At 40.8% G+C, this 16327-nt stretch overlaps 1 protein-coding gene across 1 annotated transcript in view; it reads right to left on the reverse strand.

Moving 5' to 3' along the window:
• CSMD1 (CUB and Sushi multiple domains 1) overlaps window positions 1-16327 on the reverse strand; it is a 1401348-nt gene that overhangs the window by 368080 nt on the left and 1016941 nt on the right. Inside the window, exons 24-26 of the mRNA XM_066607269.1 lie at window positions 6017-6208; window positions 3521-3647; window positions 1855-2057 (exon numbers count right to left, since the gene is read on the reverse strand). Coding sequence (XP_066463366.1) covers window positions 1855-2057; window positions 3521-3647; window positions 6017-6208 — 522 coding nt within the window. The remainder of the gene's footprint in view (window positions 1-1854; window positions 2058-3520; window positions 3648-6016; window positions 6209-16327) is intronic.

A 16327-nucleotide genomic window follows, 5' to 3' on the forward strand; every position in this document is an offset into this window, starting at 1 on the left:
CTGACAGGAGGCTGAGATCTAGAAAAGAGGAACATCAGGCCCGTAAGGCTAGGGAATCCGGCAGACCCGCTCCCACTTCTCCCATGCCAACTTCTGGTGCCGAGCCTATGGAAGTGGATCAACTAGGTCTCAAGGAATGGCGACGGTTCCGGATGACTCATCGCCTCTGCCTCTATTGTGGGAAAGCCAGACATCGTGTAGCGACCTGTCCTCAGAAGCGTCTACAACATCAGTCTGAACCGGCGGAAAACTTCAGATCCTAGGCGATCTTTGGGAGGATCGCCTAGGATCACAGGTACTCCCTAAGTTGTTGGTGTCTTGTCAGATTGGCTTCCGGAATTTTACTCGGTCCGGTCAAGCTTTTATTGATTCGGGTGCTGCCGCCAATTTGATTAGTTTAAGTTTTGTCAGACCTCTGATGACTGAATTCTCGGCATTACAGATTCCCATATGAATAGCTGTGATTGGTCACAGCACTCAGCCAATCAGAGGCAGCACTTCCAGGAGGCAGGGAGTTTTCAATCCCCGGCCAGAAGAAATGAAGAACAATGCGGAGGATGCAGGGAGAAGATGTGCTGGAGCCTGACAGCACTTCTAGGTGATGTATTATTTGTTTTTATTTTTTTCTGCAGCTATGCCTTATTTAAGGGCTTTGACAGTAGGATTTCCTACCGTCAAAGCTGCATTGCATAAAAAAAGTGTTTCCATGCGATGCTCCACTTTTTAAGCGTTGTGCGATTATTTAGCTCCTGTAAAAATCGGACATGTGAACGCTTTAATTGGCAAGCATTGGTTCTAATAGATCCGCTTTTTTCGTGTACCTATTCATGCGCTAAAAAATACACTCGTCTGACCGAGGCCTCACATAGCAAAATCATGCAGTTATGCGCAATTTAGTGCAGACAAGCTGCACAAATGTCCAACCCCGTAGACTCCTACTGAGCATTGGAAGCGTAAGAGCACACAAAAATATAGCATGTCATATATTTTTCCCCCAATGGCAATGCAGGCACAGAAATACTCAATGTGAGGAAATCCATTGAAATCAATGGATTGTATTGTCGGAAATTTGCGCAAACGATTTTGCACATGCAAAAACGCGCACAAAATCACCCGTGTGCAGGAATACTTATGCATGTAATATGCACAAATATAGGCTACGGGGATTCAGCATACACAGTAAATATGCATGTACTGCGTATTTTACGCGCGTAAAAATTATGCATGTAATACGCAGGACACATACACCCGTGTGAGTGAGCCCTAATAATAAGAATAAACTAACATTTTATAAGTAATACATGTGTCTGTTGACAGTTCAGCAACACGGCACATTTAATACATGTGATTTATACAAAATAAGGGTCACTTTTTAAACTAAGCTTTAGTCTGTGATTTTATGCTTGATTAAATAGTAATTAGGCTGTAATGAAAAATATGTAGCTTGATTACAATTAATATAATTGCACAAGTCAGTTTGTATCTTCATTTTCTACATGCTGTGCTGAATTGGAATGACAATGATCCCTTAATAACCCATGAATGGAACCACGACACAGATGATATAATTGAAAGCAGGAATTGAAGGGAAACACGTGTACAAATGAAACTCGGGTTCCAAAAAAAAGTTACTTTTGACAGTAAGTTATGAATATGTATTCTCAGCATTGCATAGTAAATTAATGTCAAGCTCGAAGTGTTGTTTAGAACATGAGTTCATTTGAAAAGAAAATTTATATGCATTTGTGTGCTTCATGGAGATGAAAACACTCAGGGGTATGTATATACAGAAGATTTCCATGCAATGTAGGCACCAAATCATGTTAGATTTATAATGCAGCTTGTTATACCCACTTGAAAATTGTATGGAAAAACCAGACTTGCTGATGAAAAAATCACTATCAAATTGTAATGTCAAGGAGTTGAATGTGCTGTGAATGTCCTCAGGGAGAGAAGAACCGCTCCACTCTTTTAGAAGAACATCGCTGTCTACAGGTCCATCCCATACCTTAAGGATATCATGCGCAACTTCAGTGTCAAAAACTATAAAGTGAAGGCTGCCAAAGGAAAAAAAAGATCAGACAATGTATATAATGTTTAGTTACAAATAATAAAATATGTATTGAGCTGTCACTCGAAATATAATGTTCAATTGAAACATGCAAGAGAGCAAAGATACAGCACATACACACATTAGAGAAAGAGTTGGCCTTAAAATATAGGGACAGGCAAGCTGACCAGCAAGTATTTAGTATTTACTAAACTCAACAAAGTAAGATTTACAGTACTTCAAAATTATTATTTATATAAAGTTTCTAATTTGTTATTATATCAAGATCTTTTTATCTATCTATATCATATCTATCTATCTATCTATCTATCTATCTATCTATCTATCTATCTATCTATCTATCTATCTATCTATTTCATCTATCTATCTATCTATCTATCTATCTATTTCATCTATCTATCTACCTATCTCATATCTATCATCTATCTCACATCTATCTATCTATCTATCTATCTATCTATCTATCTATCTATCTATCTATCTATCCCATATCTATCTATCTATCTATCTATCTATCTATCTATCTATCTATCTATCTATCTATCCCATTATCTATCTATCTATCTATCTATCTATCTATCTATCTATCTATCTATCTATTTTTCTCAAGCCTTTATTGGAATTCTTGAAAGCTCACTAACATATTGTAGTTCTTTGGTACTTTGCTCATAGGTCATACGAGAATAATAATATTAATATCTATATTCTCTCTCTTACAGTTTTGAAAGGAGAAAGCAGGACTTCTTGGGGTATATTCACAGGTGGAGTAAATGTAGCAAAATTTCCTTGAAAATTTCAAATCCGAAGTATGTCCACTGTTTGCTGTGGATTTTCACTTAGTCTAAGGGCTCAGTCACATGGGCACATCGGCACCCGTCCACCAGCGCCGATGCGCCCGTGTGACTGACACCAGCAGACGGACGTACCTGAAGATGGCCGTTTCTCTCCAGCGCTGATCATAGAACACATGACCGGCCATGGAGCCGGTCACATGTTCTTCCTCCCGGCGCTGCAGAGAGACGGCTGTCTTCAGGTACGTCCGTCTGCTGGTGTCAGTCACACGGGCGCATCGGCGCCGGTGTAGGGGTGCCGATGCGCCCATTTGACTGAGGCCTAAGGGTGAAATCTGCAGCATTTCTCCACTCTATTTTGCAACAAAAACTGCATCATTTGGTGCTAGGGATTTTCTATGGATTTGCTGCAGATTTTCCAATTTGTAAAATCAATAACAGATTGGATACATGTGGCCTTACCCTGAAGGAAGCAAATACAGCATTAATGTGCTACTATTTGTTCCAATATGTGTATGTTCTAAAAAAAAGCCATAAATATTGTGCTAATGATTATAATTATATTTTAGGTAAATTTTGGTAGCAGCCAATTTTATAGCATTAAAATGTCATACACCATATAATATGCAGTTTGAACAAACTACTATATATGTCTTACCTAATTGTCTTCCCAGGATCTGCTTCAAGAGTCCAAGTGCAGTGTAAATTATTTTCATAAGGTGCTGGATAACCCGGAGACAGAATGCGTCCGGATGCTGCAGCATAAATCCGACCACCACATTCAGCTACATATATAGAATACATGTCAGAAATCAGCCACTATTTATTAATTTCAATAATTTCTGTTATGTCTATCTATCCACAGCTAAAGGGGAATCTCATATGTAAATGTCAGAGTCATTTAATGAATTATTACTAATAGAAATGAATGCAATATCTTGCACAATCTAAGATGTCACTGGAAAATATGACCGTCATGCATACAGTATTTGGTTAAAGGGAACCTGTCAGCACTTTCAACCCTGCTAAGCTGACTATAGCAGCAAACTATTAATTCACAGTTGTTTCCATACAGGAAAACGCCTTTTAAAATTTCCCATGCCACATGCTAATGTCTGTGTTCCAGTCTGATCGGCGGACCTTAACCATCTCTTCTGGCCAGAGTTTTTAGCATAAACCCACCCAACTCTGCTACTATGTCCTGCGTCATCCACGTAATGCTATGAATGCTCATGCACGCACTGGTAGTTTGCAAACTCAGCGCATGCTCATATCATGTATCTCGCTTGTAGCCAGATTCAACACAAGCATTTGCGCATGCACCAGTCGGCGCACATACAGCGCATGTGTTACAGTTTGTAGCATTCCGTGGATAAGTTAGGTATAAAGGAAGAAGAAAAAACTCCTGCGTTCAAGGTACCAACACACCATATAATAAGTAGTGGTATATCACTGAGGGGTGAACACTCCTATAACAAACCCCGTGTAAATTATAGTTGAACGTCATATAAAAGGAGAAAAGGTAGAGGAAATAATTTTCAATAGATTTTGTGTAGAATTTAGTACAATTAATTGACCAAAAACAAGCCAAAAGGCGAAAGTGAGATAATGCAATGCATTTCGGAGCTATACACATTCCTTTATCAAGCACATGACTGTAAACATCAAAGTATAAAGGGTATCATGCATAAAGGAAAGAAGCAGAATGAATTAGGAAATAATTAAATTAAAACCATCAAGATATAGATGTATACATAGAAGACAGTAGAGGAAAGGAGGATATATGGATAAATAAACTTAAAAAGCAGAATATTGCTGCATTAAAACAGAGACATAATCTTTAAGGGCTGAATACTTTGTTTAAAGAGAGCCTAGATCATCTCCCAGGCATTATGGGCTTAAATAGATACATAAATAAATCCGACTATGCTGAAATTAGATCAAATGATGAGCCTAGTAGGCTAGAAAACTGCATGACCAGATGAAGTAGAATGCTGTACAAGGAAAAAGTTAAATAGACATGTGGTCACTGTGAAAGGGAGAATGTATGGAGCTGTGTCTGAGTTATGACATGCAGATGCTAGCGGTCTAACCTTATAGTGGTTTCCTTACCATAAGGTAAGACCACTAGCCTCTGAAATGCTTTTCAAAGTTCATGTTGTAAATATTTTGAAATCTTTTAAAAGTTATCAATTATTTACCTGTCCGCCGCTGCCGTGTCCCCCGCGGCTATGCGGCAGATGTTTTCTTCATCCCCGCGGTGAATAAAGAATTCCCTATTGCAGCTGTCCCTATTGCGTCCTGTCTGCACTGTCCCCAGCTCTGCAATGAAGTTCTTCAAACAGGCAGGGAATTAAAATGCCCGCCTGTTGAAAGAGCTGTTTCTAATTGGCTGAGGCGCTCAGCCAATCACAAGCAGTTCTCGCTGAATGAATGACAGGCCAGAGCTACCTGTAATTGTCTGAGTGCCTCAGCCAATCAAAAGCAGCTCTTTTAGCAGGCAGGTATTTTAATTCCCTGCCTGCTCAAAGAACTCCAGTGCAGAGTCGGGGACAACACAGACAAGATGCGGCTGAGCCCCAGCAGCCGAAGAAAGGTGAGTATGTGTTTTTTGTTTTTTTTTTACACTACTTCAGCTTGTTTTTCAGGGAAGGGCTTATCTTTAAAGCCCTTTCTCTGAAAAACAATTACGGGGTGCCAGCAGCTGGATCCTCTACCGCAGCTGTCATCTGTGACAGCTGCGTTAGGGAATTCTTTATTCACCGTGGGGATGAAGAAAACATCTGCTGCATGTGGCAGATGTGTTCTTCATCCCCGCGTGGGACAAGGCAGCGGCAGACAAGTAAGTATATTATATATATAATTTTTTTTTACACTAAAATGGTTGATGTTCAGGGAAAAGCTTATATTTAAAGCTCTTCCCTGAAAAAAACTAAGGGGTGCTGGCAGACCATTGCCTTCCTTTGAAGGCAATGCGTGCACTTGCATACACACGTGTTTTTGCACATACAGGGTTGCGCACATATGTACGCACCTATGTGCGCACAAGCTCACGCTCATGTGGAGCCACCCTTACAAATGAAATGCATTTTATTATAATCTATTTGCAGACCTTTAAAAAAGGAAAAGAAAGCATGTGTCTATGAAATGTTACCAGTGCATGTTGGCAGAGGCTTATTCCACACTCTTCGATCACCACTTAAACATGTCAAAATACTGCTCCCATGCATTGTATATCCAGGATTGCAACTATACATAATAGTTGTATCAGCAAAGTGGCCTTCATCACGTATCTTATAGCCATAATTTGGTATTCCTGGATCTTCACATTTTATGAGGTCAAAACCTGGAAAATAATCACAAATATGTTACTAATTCTAATAGCAAATGATGTGATAATATAATGATACCATGGTTATTAAAATATTGCTAAATAATGAGGAGTAATACCAGTTAAGTTGTCAGGCCCAGGCACCTATGTTATGTGCCCTGAGTTTCTTGCCCAGAGCTTCATAGGTCTGTGGATGCTATTAGCGAGTACGCTGCTCCCCCTCCCTCACCTCTGCCCACTCCTGGTGCCATAAGAGTCAATGGGAGCCACCGGCGCTGTGCCGTCAAAAGATAGAAAACCATTGGTTCTTTTGAATGCACTTTTTTGACACACTTACTCACCGTCAAAACAACCCTCGTATGAAAGAGCCCTTAGGGTGGACTGTGATAGGAGCACTGCTGCTGCCATGGTGAGTGGCACTGTGGTTAACATTATTCTAAAGACTTTACTGCTCTATAACTATGATACAACGGTATAGTTGATGGTAGTTTGATGAGGATATTACTGTATTTTTTTGTAAATGTTGTAATTACCTCAAATGTAATGAGGTATCTAAAGGCGCCATTGCAATTTGTTTAATGGTAAAAGAATTAGGACACACTAAATTTAACAGGAACAAACTCTTAACTAATTACCACCTCCCCAACTGTAAAATACCAAAAAAGAGGTGCTACTCTTGACCACCAAAGTTAGTGACTTTGAGACCTCCCTTTCCCTAGACCACCTGGAAAATTTTAATTAGTATGAAATATTTTTTCCTATTTTGGGTTGTCTTTGTCAGAGTTACGTCTTATAGTCAGGTGCCTCTTACAGTCTGAAAAATATGGTATCTTATTTACTCTTATGTTACCATTGTCAGGTTGATGGTTGTACTGGGGCAGTTACTATAATGAAGACATCGTTTTTGTCATTGTTATAGTGATATTTCCCTGATGCACTGCAATCACCAAGGTAATAGTACGGTAATACTTGGTGTCACTATGTATATTACAATTCTAGAAATGCTCTAATATGGTTTTTAGTAGTTAAAGTAGGAAAAGGTACTAGATTCAGTAGCAGCATCTGTAAAACAGAGCAAAAACTATAGAAAATGCAGATGTAGATAACATGCCACGCTCTGATGCCAAAAAGCAGTGTTAAACTAGGGTGCCCTGGGGCCACCAGTAAAATTTGTTCTTGGGGCCCACTATTCAGCTGCATGCCAATATTACCTGTTCCTCATTCACAAAATCTCTTGCTGCTGGGTTCTCCATATAAAAGAAAGGCGATTGTGTTTGCATGTGACCCTGAAGTAGCGTAGAGTCTAGATCACGTGATGTAATTTTCCCCCTCTACTCTTCCTTAGCCAGACCTTATTTGGAATACTGTGTTGAGTTCTGGGCACCCCACTTTAAAAAAGACAGAGACAAACTGAGGGTGATCAATGAGTGGAACAGGTTACCATGAGAGATGATGAGTTTTCCTTCAAAGGAAGTGTTCAAATAAAGGCTGGACAAATATCTGTCTGGGATAATTTAATGTATCCTGCACTAAACAGGGTGTTGGACCCGATGACCCTGAAGGTCCCTTCCAACTCTACAAGCGTAGTTTTAGCGCAGTATAGGCGCGTGAAAAGATTGTGGCTATACTGCACTAAAGATCACGTGAAAGGGTGATTTCATGCTATTAAGTCTCAATCTTAATTAGCTGTGAAACTGCCCGTTTACACAATTGTGATCTGCATGGTGCATGTTATCCAGCTTCCCGTAGGAGTCTATAGAAAGCACACATCAAAGATAGGTCATATATCCCATCTTTTCACGCACCACAGACCTTAAATGCGAGCATTACAGTTGCACGTCCTATCTTTGCTAGGTGCAAGTATTTTGCGTGTCTAAAATTCCTTCATGTGAATGCTTCTATTGGAAACCATTGTTTAGCGCCTATAATGCACTAAAAAGAATGCTGATGTAAATGAGCCCTGAGAGAGACAGCCTACCTAACTATCTAAGTTGTAGTTTACAAGAGTTGGGAAATGCTAGGCTGCTTCCAGAAAACTGATAACCTACAGTGGAAAGAGCGATATGCATGAATGGTACTATCTATGATTCTATGATCTGATTAAGAAGGCGACTCCTGTTTCCTGATAGCTACAGGTTCCACATTTACGTCTCCTGTCTATGACATATACTTTTCATATGTCATATATGCCGCATTTCATTTTATCGCAGCCCTTAGGAATGGTGCAGTCTGGTAATGTGACCCTCAGACCAGAAAAGGTTGAATATCTCTGGTTTAAATAAATGAAATTAGTTTTTTTTTACCCTTTACCTGGTAAATATGAGTTCAGCAAGTTACTATAGATGCTAAACTTGTGTAATGAAGCAAGAATTGATTTTCACTGCATCGTATGGTCATGTTCAGTAACCCCCCATTACTGACAATGTGACACTCAGGACCAATATCACAGATGGAAAAGGATAACTAATAGAGATGAGCGAGCACCAAAATGCTCGGGTGCTCGTTACTCGAGTCGAACTTTCAGTGATGCTCGAGAGTTCGTTTCGAGTAACGAGCCCCATTGAAGTCAATGGGCGACTCGAGCATTTTTGTATATCGCCGATGCTCGCTAAGGTTTTCATTTGTGAAAACCTGGGAAATTCAAGAAAGTGATGGGAACGACACAGAAACGGATAGGGCAGGCGAGGGGCTACATGTTGGGCTGCATCTCAAGTTCCCAGGTCCGACTATTAAGCCACAATAGTGGCAAGAGTGAGACCCCCCCCCCCCCCCCTGCACTGTCAGCATAAAGATCGTTCTCCTCTGCCACAGCTGTAACAGCTGTGGCAGAGAAGAACGATGTTAGCCCATTGAATTCAATGGAGCCGGCAATACAGCTGGCTCCATTGAAAGCAATGGGCTGCCGGCGATCGCGGGATGAATTGTTGGGAAGGGTTTAAATATATAAGCCCTTCCCTGCAATTCATCCAGAAATGTGTAAAAATAAAAATATATATATACTCACCTGGTCCCGGCAGACGGAGTTCAGCGCGGCCAGCGGCAGTCCTCCTGAACTGCTCTGAACAGCTGTGAGTAGTAATCAGCAGCCGGGGATTTAAAATCCCCGCCTGCTGAATGAGCTGCCTCTAATTGGTCACAGCCTGACCAATCAGAGGCAGATTCCACTCACACACCCATTCATAAATTCATGAATGGGTGTGTGAGTGGAATCTGCCTCTGATTGGTCAGGCTGTGACCAATTAGAGGCAGCTCATTCAGCAGGCGGGGATTTTAAATCCCCGGCTGCTGAATACTACTCACAGCTGTTCAGAGCAGTTCAGGAGGACTGCCGCTGGCCGCGCTAAACTCCGTCTGCCGGGACCAGGTGAGTATATATATATATATTTTTTTTTTACACATTTCTGGATGAATTGCAGGGAAGGGCTTATATATTTAACCCCTTCCCGACAATTCATCCCGCGATCACCGGCAGCCCATTGCTTTTAATGGAGCCGGCTGTATTGCCGGCTCCATTGAATTTAATGGGCTAACATCGTTCTGCCGGGACAAGGTGAGTATATATATATTTTTTTTACACATTTCTGGATGAATTGCAGGGAAGGGCTTATATATTTAAGCCCTTCCCGACAATTCATCCCGCGCTCGCCGGCAGCCCATTGCTTTTAATGGAGCCGGCTGTATTGTCGGCTCCATTGAATTCAATGGTCAGTGCTCGTTTAATCGAGACGAGTACCGCGTGGTGCTCGTCTCGAGTAACGAGCATCTCGAGCACCCTAATACTCGAACGAGCATCAAGCTCGGACGAGTATGCTCGCTTATCTCTAATAACTAAATATACTTTTTTAAATCACAAAATTAATCCTTTACTTACTACTACAGGCATAAATTTTATCAGATTCAAGAGTTTCAAAACTTTGGAATTGTTCTGAAATCCTTCCCTCTGTTGTGGCTGACAGCTGTCACCAACATTACAATTATCCAGGGTAATTATTCATCACTATAATTTAACAGTGATTTTGCAAAAGGTAATTATTTGTTAGAGAATTCAAATAATTTAATCAGCATTACTGCGTAATAGATGCAGAAGAAAAATTACTTTGACAATGATCAGATAAGGAATTAAATCAGATTATATTCATTGTATATTTCTGGCCATGAAATTGTTTTATCCAGCACAAAAGTTGTGAAACAAATTACCCAGGTATAATTATTCTTCACAAGCTAGAAAGTCATTTATGACACATTGAGTATGTATTTGCTTCACCGTATTATAGATCTTATTCACTTCTTCATTTATTGCTGTATTTCTTTGTTTATTTAAAATATTATTAAATCAACCCCTCCTAACTACCCCATGTAAGTTAACGGACAAATGGGCTGGTCCCTTTACCTGCAGCCCGGTAATGCATGTGTTGTGTTTGACAGCACTGTTGGATCCTGCTACAGTGCACTCCAGTGATAGTCCCTCCTGCAGTATGACTGGGAACTGCAGTAATCAATCCCTTGTCACAAAATAACCCTGAAAACAGCATTCATATGCAGAATGTGGAAGCGCTGCTTCTGCAGTTGGTCAGTTGTACACATATAACAAATTGATATGCACTGGAGAATTAGAGGATTCATTTGGGGGGTAAATATTCATTGAGCAGCCTCAGGTGATGCAGAGTGTTTAGGCAGCAGAAATGCAGTTCTAAGCTCTCACTCAATACCTGAAGGTTGCAAGTTCATTCCCCGCTTGGTTCAGGTACCGGCTCAAGGTTGACTTAGCCTTCCATCCTTCCGAGGTTGATAAAATGAGTACCCAGCTTGCTTGGGCATAAAGAGATGACTGGGGATGGCAATGGCAAACCACCCTGAAAAAGAGTCTGCCAAGAAAACGTCACAATGTGACTTCTTTACCTTAGGTGACAATGTGATGTCACCCTAGTTATGACTCAGTGCTTGCATCAGGGAACTTTACCTTTTACCATTATTCATTGAACAAACTACCTTAAAACATAGTATGAGAAAAGGAAGAAAAACTGTATTTTTCTATTTCAGACCATTTTTCCTTAAAAAGATTTACAAACTAGTTGACATCACCTGCAATTCTAAATTTAAAAAAGTTTTAACAACAAATGAGGTTGGTTTGCCAGTGTAGAGTTAAGATAAGTTTAGCATCTATGGAAAATCATTGATAATTCCTATGTTAGAACCAGATAAGAACAGGAAAATTGGTTTTCAAAGGCTGGAGAAATATCTGTCTGGGTTGATTTAGTGAATCCTGCACTGAGCAGGGGGTTGGACCCGATGACCCTGGAGGTCCCTTCCAACTCTACCATTCTATGATTCTATGGTTCTTTGAATCATATGTTGTGGAATTGCCCTAAACTGAGAATTTTTTTGACTTGGAGTGATTGATAAAAACAATAACATAGGGCAGTGTCACAAGGGGTGTAAGTGCATCATTCAGATCCTTGTACTGTGTATTTGTGCAATAGATGTGCATTTTTTACTGTACTTTTTGTTCATGAAATTCATGCACAAAAAAATCTGCAACCATGCTCTCATTCATTGAAATGAGCAATTACGTTAATTAGTTCAATATGTGCTATTTTTGTGTACAATTGAGCAGGAAAATAGACCATGCTGTGTTTTTTTTTGAGCAAATGAAATGTGCATGCAAAATATGCACATGTGAACGAACCCATTGAAATGAAATCAATGGGGTCTATTAACTGCATATTCTTCCATAGTCCATTCAGATGTTACCCTTGATGGAACGTAGGACACCAGCACTGATAGGCATTAGTGCTAACAACTAATTAAATTTTGCAAAAATCAGTGCAATTTTGTTGCCCAGCCAATCACTATGCGCAATGCTAGCTATAAATGCTGATCTCTCCTTGCAGTTTTGATGTATCGGTGATGCAAGAGATGTCTGTAAGATAATGAAAATCCTAAGTAAATGCTCAAAGTCCTGTTTCATGGGAGCAACCAGTTGGACTTTCAGTATCTGATAAATAGCTACTGCATCACTGATACAGCAGGACTGCCAGGAGAGTTTACCAGCAACAGCTGAGTTTGGAAGGTACTTTTATAATGATACACTCTCCAATGGGCATTGCCCATTAGGTGATATTTCCACTCTGTGCATTCAGCATTTATATCTGCTAGATCTATTTGGGGTTTCAGGTATTAGCAGCTTGGGCCAGATATCTAGTGGATACACATAACGAAGCGCAGCTGTTTCATTTTGTGATATATGGAAGTTAACAATATAGGGTCAGGATCAGAAGAAATAGATCCATTGTGCCACACACTGGTTTGGCTTAGGGGCAAATCCAGAGGCAATACCTCAAGTTTACAGATCTTAGTCCTTTAATTCCACCAATCAGGATTTGGGTTTAGCTGCAGGGTTCTCAGCCCATAACTCTGGAAGTAGTCCCAGTAATGTGGCAGATAATGTTACTATAGATCAAGATGTACCTAACAGTGTTCACAGAAATGTAGTCAGATAATCCAGGTTGGGGCAATCAGCACAACTTCAAAATGAAGGACAAGCCAAAGGTCAAGAGACATAGAATACATTTAGAACAGTACAGCAGCCCAGAAGTCCTTGCAGGCAACAGACAAAGATGTGGTCTGTATAACAAGCTGAGGTCAGGAGCAGAGTCATGAAGGTAGGCAGGAATAGCAAAAGTCAGGAACCAGAGAAATGGGAGACACTTGAAATAGCACCTTACACAACACAGAAAGACTACAAGTTCAGGCACTCTTCAGTGGGGGAGATGTCTGATATAGCCAAGGGTGACACATGATTGGCTAAGGAAAAATTAGCAAAGTATGTACTGACCCTTTAAGACCACAAGCAGGTGTGCATGATCTCCAGATTGGTGTCAGAGAATGGGCAGATGCCACAGCAGGGTGTCTGCTGAGAGAGGGAGCAGGATGCATGACAAGACTGCCAGAAGATGAAAGTAATCGACTGTGGCTGCAGACTGTTACATATAGCAAAAGAAGAGAAGTCTGTCTATAATCGTTTTAAAGAAACTAGAAAAGTAGTTGACAGAGACTTGTATAAAACTAGACAGTAGGAGGTAAAACATATTATCCATGCTGCTAAAGAACAAAAAGAGAAAGAAATGGTCAAATCCATCCAGGGGGAAAACCATTTTCACGTATGTTAGTGACAGAAAGAAGAAAAACTGAAATAACAAAAATAAAAAAATGGGGATAATATCTATATTAATGGAGATTATGCTGTGGCTGACCATTTAAATAACTATTTTTGTTTAGCAGTTTCAGAAGCTAAGGCTTTCAGAATGATAATATGTTTTGGCCTGGTATTATAATGTTTTTTAGAATAATTTTGTAGCTGAACTTTCATGTTCTTAGTGGTGATGGGTCCAGATGTCATACACCCAGAGTTCTTAAAAAAAACGCAATCTGTGATTACAATATCTCTAATTGCTTTGTCTAACCAGTCCCTTCTAACTAGTGATGTTCCTGTTGACTGGAGAATGGCCAATGTTTTATCAATCCATAAGAAAAGTAGTAGGAAAGAAGCCAAAAACTATAGGCTACTTAGGCTGCATGTCCACGGGTGGATCAAATTCTGCATGCGGAAGTCTGCAGCGGAATCCAACCCTGCCCGTGGGTGAGAACACTGCTTACTTTTCCAGGTGCTGTTCGGGTCTTCATTTTCTTCACAGCGTATGTGTGCAGCAGCGCTGGCCAGCGGGCCACCGCACACAAGCAGTGGAGTTTTTTTTTTAAACTTCTGCTTGCCCACAGTATCCACAGCCCATCTGCAATGTGAATTGCAGATGGGCTGCATATCGGACGGCTTCCATTGACTTCATCTGCGCGAATTCCGCAAATCAGATCCGCCCATGGACATCGGGCTTTAATCTGACAATCTGTAGTAGTTAAATTAATGGAAAGTAGCCTGAAAAAGAGGATATTTGACCACTTAAAAACATTGTGTTCTGAAAAAAACTAAATAAACAAAGTGATAGGGTACACTACGAAATAAAAAACAAAACAAAATTGAGCTTTGGAATACAGCATTTTGCTCATCAAATGTTCTTTAACATCCTGTGGACAGCAGTACATTTGTTACATAGTTAGTTAAAAATGTTTGTTATGGGCATTAAGAATCAAAACACACATGGCCATGACAGGGTTAAACAGGTTTTTTGGACGATAAAAGGGTCCATCAACATCAGCATGGGTCTGGCTTTTGTCAACCCAGCCGATTGATTATATTTTATCAGTCACTGTTCCCTACCTCTATAGTAAAGTTATTGTCCCCGGGTGCAAGCACTGAGTCATGACTGACATCACATTGAGACATTTTTTTAGCAGACTGCTTTTGTGGGGTGGTTTGCCATTGCCTTTCCCGGTCATCTTTTACCCCCCAGCAAGCTCAGTTGACCAACGTCGGAAGGATGAAGCTGAGTCAACCTTGACGTGGCTATCTGAACCACATGGGGATTGAACCTTTAGAGCTTAGGACTGCATGTCTGCTGGTCTAACACTCCACACCACGCAAGGCTCTACCTGGTATTGTAGATAATTTACTTCAATGAGGCTGAGCTGCTCTGATGAAACATCAGGCACAGCTGCTGCTAAAAGAATGTGGGATGTGGTTCTCACTGGAGAGCTGTGGACCCTTTAATTAGCAGAGCAAGTACAAAAAGTTCAAATCTAAGCATATTAGCTTAAACAAATAAAACAAATAAAAAAGAAATTCAGGAAAACACCATAAAGCATTACCTATATGGTTGAGGGTACGGACTCTGTTTTCATGAGCTAAAAGGCTTCCAGTAAAAGCTGCAAGAAAACTATTAAACTAGCTAAAGTAGAAAATGATATAATCACCAATGTCCAGCATGGTTTAATGAAAGGGAAGTGTTGTCAAACCAATTTACTTACTTTTTATGAAGTTGTAAGTGGCAACCTGGATAAGGGGCTGCCAGTAGATGTAATATAATATTTTGTGTGGAAGCATTTGATACTGTCTTTCACAAGTGGTTATTGCACAAGTTAAGGCCATTAGTTTAAATAGTACAATTTGTGGCTGGATCCAAAATAGGCAAAAAGACTAAAGAGTGGTCGTAAGTAGGTAGCATTCAAACATGACTAATGTTACATAGTACCACAGGGGCCTTTACTGGGACCATTACTGTTTAATCTGTTTTATAAATGATGTAGCAGTTGGGTTTCATAGTACTTAGGGCTCACTCACACAGGCGTAGGTCGCTCATGTATTATTCTTGGATTTTTCACACATGTAATATGAGGTGCACAGCATGTAACGTGCATATTTACTGCATATGTTAAATCCCCATAGCCTATATAGGACATGCTGGGTATTTTTTTAAACTCGTAATACGAACATACAAAAAACACAGGTTTCAGTGGCCCAATCAATGGTCTTTTAGCACCATGCATGGTACTTGTGAAAAATATGTGCATAACATGCTGGCCACATACACCCATGTGAGAATGTCCTTAGGGCAAAAACACATGGCCGTATGTGCAACTATGCTCGCCGCTACAGAGTGTAGTTGCGCATGAACATTTTTTTTTTCAAATTATAGAGTTTGAATAAAACAGTGGTCTTGCTCTATTTTTCTGGCACAAAGCATTAACTATGTATGGGAAACATAGGGCAAGTTCTATCTTTTCTCACCTATTCAATTAATGGTCGAGACAATTGCTAATGAACACTTAGGCCGGCTTCACACGAGCGTGACGGGCTCCGCTGCGGAATATTCCGCAGTGAAGCCCGTCACGGCGCCCCCCAGAGACCCCATACTTACCAGTGGAAGATAGCGTGAAGACGCTTCCCCGCCCACCGCCGTCGCGTCATGTGACACGCCCACCGCGTCACATGACGCGGCCGGCCGTGTCACGTGACGCGCCGGCCGCGTCATATGACACGGCGGCTGCGTCATATGACGCGGCGGCGGTAGGCGAGGAAGCGTTTTCACGCTATCTTCCGCTGTGTTACAGCGGGCGATAGCGTGAACGGACGGCTTCCATTGACTGCAATGGAAGCCGTCAGCGCGTACACCCGCGGCAAATAGAGCATGCTGCGGGTGAGGACGGGAGATTTCACGGTGCGAAATTCCGCGGTGGAATTCC

This window comes from Eleutherodactylus coqui, chromosome 1 (assembly GCF_035609145.1).
Source record: "Eleutherodactylus coqui strain aEleCoq1 chromosome 1, aEleCoq1.hap1, whole genome shotgun sequence".
In the NCBI taxonomy this organism is placed as follows: domain Eukaryota; kingdom Metazoa; phylum Chordata; class Amphibia; order Anura; family Eleutherodactylidae; genus Eleutherodactylus; species Eleutherodactylus coqui.